Here is a 6,324-nt window from a genome sequence, read left to right on the forward strand (position 1 = left end):
TCGGCAATGCACATGGTACTTTAATCAATCCGACTTCACAATGCGGTACTCAGCACTTCCGTGGATGTTGTAATTCTTCACACCCTGCATTACTGCATCTCTGCTTTTGAATTTGTGGCCAACCCAAAACTCCACACCACCGTCTAATTTGTAATCGTCTTCACCGGTATTGGAGAATAGATTTTTCTCTTGCATTGCGTCCAAATCCAACGTATGATAGTGACTGGATACAGATGACAAGGCCAAAATTGGGTGCGGGGCAGGCAAAAGATACCAACGTGATGGCTCGACTGGGGTCTCTAGTACATACTCTTCCTCGTCATTATCTTTAGAAGAACCGTTCTCGTTGCTATGCGCAACATACTTCTCATCTGAGTCATCACCGTCAATGTCCATGTCTTCTACTGAACTAGCAACGTGTAGCGGTGGTGGTGCGAAAGGTGGGTCATTCTGCACAAAGTCTGACTATCCAGATCCACCACCACCGACATCACCAACCTTTGCAGAAAGCTCCATCACTTGTTCTGCTATGATTCTCCCATCGATGTTAAACATCAGGCGCACATACTCGTCGCCATGGAGCCAAAACAGACGAAACCAAAAAACTCTGTTTTTCATCGGTGCTAGCAACATATACCATACCCTTCCGATCTCTTTTCTCCCGTTACCACCAACGCTACTCAATATCAGACTCTTTAGCTCCGACAGAGAACTAACTCGCTGGATACGCAACAGAATGGGATTCTCACACTCAAATATCACCCCATTATCACTATTTCTCACATGACAGTTGGGATACACACTTACAACTAAATATCCACTACTACTAGACATTTTAGCAAGGTTCTGAGAACCGGTCCGGTCATCAAACCGCTCTAGTCACTGGTTCATTGGTTTATTAGTCCAACCGGTTCAACCGGTGGTTCAACCGAAAAAATTGTTTTAGAATAAAATAATAAATAAATTATAAATATGCAAGTATTAAGTTGAGGGTATAGGGTAGTATGAAATTTTTCCAATGGAGTGGTAAATTACTTTTTTAGGATTTTTTTTATAGTAAATACAAAATTGCCAGATGAAAGCATGATACCAAACAAGTACAATTCCTCATCAGTACACAAAATGTTAAAAGAAATATCTCACAAGAATAGGAAGAATATCAAATGAATTATCATAAATCCAACTGAAAAAAATAAACATAGTACTTGGATAAACAAATTTGATAACATTATTAATAACAAAGTTGGCAGTGGACTACTGCTAGAAAGACTTCACCAAATGAAAGAGCATGCAGGCTTTAAGAGACAATAGACTTGGATTTGTGCAGCAGCATTTTGGATGAGTTGCTTTGAGGACCATTTGGCAAAACTAAGCTTTCTTGGTGAAACTAAGTGCTCATAACAAACTAAGCTTTCTTGGTGAAACTAAGAGCTCATAACAAACATAAACAGTTTCTCAAGATACATAAATAAGTGCTCATCCTCTGAAAATAATCATCTGAATTGGTACAAGGCAGGAAAAAATGACCATAAGTCTCTTTACCCAAGTCAAAATAAACAACTATATCTGAACTCAACAATCAGCCTTCAGCACCAAATATTACAAAACATTAACCAATAATCACACTAAACCTGCAACCAGCAATTACAAAACAGCAACTACAAAACAACAACAAACATTGTACATTATAAATATTCCAAATCAGTGATGACACTAAACCTGCATCCAACAACCAGCAATTACAAAACAGCAACAAACATACAAAACATTACAAAATATTACAAGAAAATTTGAACAAAAATTTCAGAAATTAAAAGAAAGAAGAAGAAACGAGCATTCAGAAATTAAACAAATAAGTAACTATTTCAACAAATAAGTAACTATTTCAACAACAAATTAAATACCAACAGCAGCAATGCAGCATAACAAATCACTGATCGCAAATTTCAAATTCAAAATACTGATCACAAATTAATTAATTTCAGATTCAAAAATCACAAATCACTCATCAGACATTCAAAATCAAATTCATAACACTGAAACAGCTCAAAATAAAAAACAAATTTCTTGATTTTAGCTAATTAATTTTTGGTAGAAAGACTCGGTTTCTTCACACTTTTTAGCTTGTTCTTGAATTGTCTCAATTTTGTTTTGTTTGAACTTTGAAGCAATGAAGTGCTGCTACAACTTGAATATTTGACTAAATGCTTAAAAGACTGAATAACAAAAGACTAATACACAAATTTAAAAAAAAATGAAAAGCTGATTGAAACAGAGGAAAAAGAAATCCAAGGGTCACTTTCGCTCTCATCCAAGGCTGTGCTGGATTGGAAACAACCAAAAAACCTGAAGCAGCTTAGGGGTTTTTTGGGTTTGACAGCTCAAACTCAAAAACAAATTCACTAACCTTCCACCGACAGCAGGACGACGACGGCGACTCGATGGCGCAGCAGCTGGAAGCCTTGAACACCGAAGTCACCGACGAAGACAGGACGACGTGCCGAGCTAGAAAGCCTAGAAGAGAAGGTCTGGCCACATGGATTTGGGACAGGGGAAGGAGGATGATTGAGAAGTAGTCAGCGGATGAAAGACCGCGGCAAGTAGGAGGATTGAGAAGTAGACAGCGGCGCAGTAGAGAAGTGGATGACGGCTTGACCGAGAGGAGGAGGAAACGGCGGCACTTGCGATGATTCTTCCTCTCTGTGAGCGCGACGGCGGCGAAAGAGAGCACCTTCGAAGCTAGAAGCCTTGAACAGAACACGAAAGAAGGAGACACCGAGAGAAGGAGCACCTTCGAACGGGACAGTGGCTACGGTGAAATAGAGCTAGCGCCGGCGGGACCGTGGCAGCGCGAAAGGGAGGGACTGAGCTCGCTGGCGTTGAGAGGAACGGCTAGCTCGAGGGTGATGGGAGGGACGAGGGAGCGTGTGTTGCTGCGCCGTTGGAGATTTGGAGTGGGTTAGGGTTGGTAACGCAAGAGTTGGAGAGGGGGTTACTGAAAGCTAAACGCGCGTTTTGAGTGTTTTTGGGCCAAGCAAAAAACCGGCCGGGTCCCGGTTCGGTTCGACTGACCGGTTACCGGCCGGTTTAGCGGTTCAACAACGATTTTCATTTTTTTCGGTTTTGGCATAAAACCGAATCGTAATTCTCACTGATTCACGGTTCAACTGGTTCGACCGGGTGGTTCGAATCGGTTTTTAGAACATTGCATTTTAGTTTATTTTTGGAAGAAAAAGGTAGAGAAGAAGTAGTAAAATATTTGTGGAGAATACAAAGGTTGTACATCATTTTATAGCTGCAAAAAATTTATCGTAACGTATCTCATTTACATTGTAAACGTCATAATTAATAACATATCTCGTTTACAGTGTAACCAAAATAATGCTACATGTATTTCGTTTACATTGTAAACAAAATATATACGTCGCCCACTTCGTGTTTTATCTCGTTTACAATGTAAGCGAGATATGTGTAATATTATTTCGTTTGCATTGTAAACGAAATAAGACATACGATGTATTTTGATAAAAATACTACAAAATATTTATTTTGATAAATAAAATATTTATTTTGATAAATAAAATATTTATTTTATTTATTTAAAAAATCCAATAATAAAGTAATTCTTGAGCCTATAAATATAAAATAAGATAACTTTTTTTATTGATTTTAATTCTCTTTTATTGTTTCCTTGATATTTTCGTTTTGTAAAAATCATGCAATTCATTGATTTAATTTACAGGACACTTATAATAACACATGCAGACATTCATGTAATATATAACACACGCAAATTAAACATTCGTGTAATCAATCTCTCTTCACCTCTGAGGCCAACTCTAAAAGAAAAGCTTCAAATAAAACTATCATGGTCATAACTCATACGACCTACCAACGGCTAGCTTCAACCTAACTAACACAGTTCTTATTTTTATACTGATCACACACAAATTAAAGGAAGATAAAAAGAAAAGAAAAGAAAAGAAAACAACAATAACATACATACATCATACAAATTAAAGTGCAACAACAATCAATAAGGCTTCCATCTTAAAGATCTATATCTCTTCCCACCACGACGTTCATATACAAAATCAAGTTGAGGCACAATCTTGTATAGAGCTTCGTCTACTTTCTTGGAGTACCACAACCTCCATTTCTTCCACAAAATCAGTGGCATCATGAATATTCCAAATCCAAAAGTAAATCCCAACTCTACACTTAACAAACTCCAATTAACTGAACTACTACTATGAGAGTTAGTAGTTTTAGATGATGTTGGTAACAACCCTTGCTCTTCTCCACCACAACCTTGTGTCAATGGAGGTCCACATAACGCTTCATTTCCCACAAATGAATTTGCTCCAAACGATTGAATTTGAGTGCCTGTTGGAATTCTCCCCACAAGATGATTATAGGAGAGATTCATGATGGCAAGAAAAGATAAGCTTGCAAGTTCAGTTGGAATCTCTCCCCTCAGAGAATTCATTGACAAGTCTAAGGATTCAAGATTTCTCAAGTTTCCCAAAGTTGAAGGAATATGGCCTGAGAATGCATTGTGTGACAAGTTAAGAGCATGCAATGCTTTGAAACTCATGATCTCTTCTGGTATTGGCCCTTCAAATTGGTTGGATGAGAAATCCAATGAAGTGAATGCAATGAGAATCTTTTCCAACTTCATTTGTTGACCTTTGATTACAATGGTAACTGAATCCGCATACCTACGAAGACTTGAAACCTCTCCGTAGACATGAGAGAGCAAGTGATCCACCACATAAAGTGGCTCAATAGAAACAACTTTAGCTAACTTCAGTTTACTCTTCTTTGAGTAAATTGTAGTTATAGTCTCAAGAGTCACAGAACTTGTATTGTTATCATAAATATCAAAAGATAAATGGTCAAACCTTGACATATCATCATCTTTGTCAGACATCAATGTTAGAAGTTTCAGGGAGCTACTCTTCCTTGTTGTCAAGCACTCAGGAATGTTGCCAATGAAGCCATTATGTGAAAGATCAAGCACTCTAAGAGTTGAAATATTGCAAATGGACTCATCGATTTTTTCATGAAAATTGTTGCCTGATAAAAATATATAAATGGAGAAAGGAATAGAGTCACCAATTTTTGCTGGTATAGAACTGAATCTATTATTGGAGTAGTCCAAGTAAACCATGTTCTTGGTGAAAATGTGTGCTGGCCCTTGCAATTGATTGTCATGAAGATCTAGCAGGAACATGGCTGAACTCAGATTTTGGAAAGGCCCTTCCATATCCGTTAGAGAATTCTGAGAAAGATTCAAGGCGGCCAAAAACTCAAATCTCCAAATCCAGTTGGGTATGGTTCCTTCAATTTGGTTGCTGGATAAGTCTAAATAAAGCAAAGTGCTTTGATTTCTCAAAAATGAAGGAAATGTACCCAACTTGCATGAAGCCAACCAGAAATTATTCAACTTGGGAAATGGAATGTCATTGTCATCCACAACTGACAAGTTGTTGTGTGAGAGATCAAGTGTTGCCAAATTTTGTAGCCTTTGACGAATCATACTCAATTTTATGGTGCCATTGAACTTGTTTGTGGAAAGTTGAAGTAAATTGAGCCTTTTCAGTTGAAAGATAGACATAGGAATATGCCCTTGAAAATTGTTATCAATTTTTGCATATGAGAATATGTTATCCGTTCCTTTTATAGATTCCAAATAATATGTTACACAACTCAACTGCGTGCAATATGTGGTATTGTAGTAAGTCATCATCAACAAAAAATGCACAAAGTCCTCCAAGATTGTGATTGCATGAAGTAGTCTCTCCACTCATCCCTTATCTTCACACTTCAGTGATCAAACAAACAAACTGTGGCTTCGTTCCATCGCCCAATCTTTACGTTTTATTTTGTTGCACCAAAATGATTATGATTTTCTCCTTTTATTTTCTTCCCCTGATTGCCAATAATTTTCATTGATGATAACAACATATAAGAGTAGGGTATACGGTAGAGTGACAAGTAATAACGGGTATCATTTATAATGTTCCAGTAAATTAAAAACCTGATAACCCGTTTTAAGTAAAAATAATTCATTAAAGATTATTAGATGATATAAATCTGAAAATTCATATTAAAATGAGTATTACATAGCAATTTGTTGATATAGTATGTTGAAATGTAAGGATATAATAAATGACTAAATTAGACACTTTATATATTATAAAGTACATATTTGGAATAGTTACTTTTAGTAAATGCTTTATTAAGTATTTGTTTGAATATCATTAAATTGTTAAAAGAAAAATTTAATAAATTTTTTTATGTTTTAGCGTGTTTAAGAAA

At 36.6% G+C, this 6,324-nt stretch overlaps 1 protein-coding gene across 1 annotated transcript; it reads right to left on the bottom strand.

Moving 5' to 3' along the window:
• LOC107627692 (receptor like protein 30-like) lies at positions 3,775-5,749 on the bottom strand. The gene has a single exon (XM_016330516.2). The coding sequence runs from the start codon at positions 5,747-5,749 to the stop codon at positions 4,034-4,036; it is 1,716 nt and encodes a 571-aa protein (XP_016186002.1). The 3' UTR covers positions 3,775-4,033.

Source organism: Arachis ipaensis, chromosome B02 (assembly GCF_000816755.2).
Source record: "Arachis ipaensis cultivar K30076 chromosome B02, Araip1.1, whole genome shotgun sequence".
In the NCBI taxonomy this organism is placed as follows: Eukaryota; Viridiplantae; Streptophyta; class Magnoliopsida; order Fabales; family Fabaceae; genus Arachis; species Arachis ipaensis.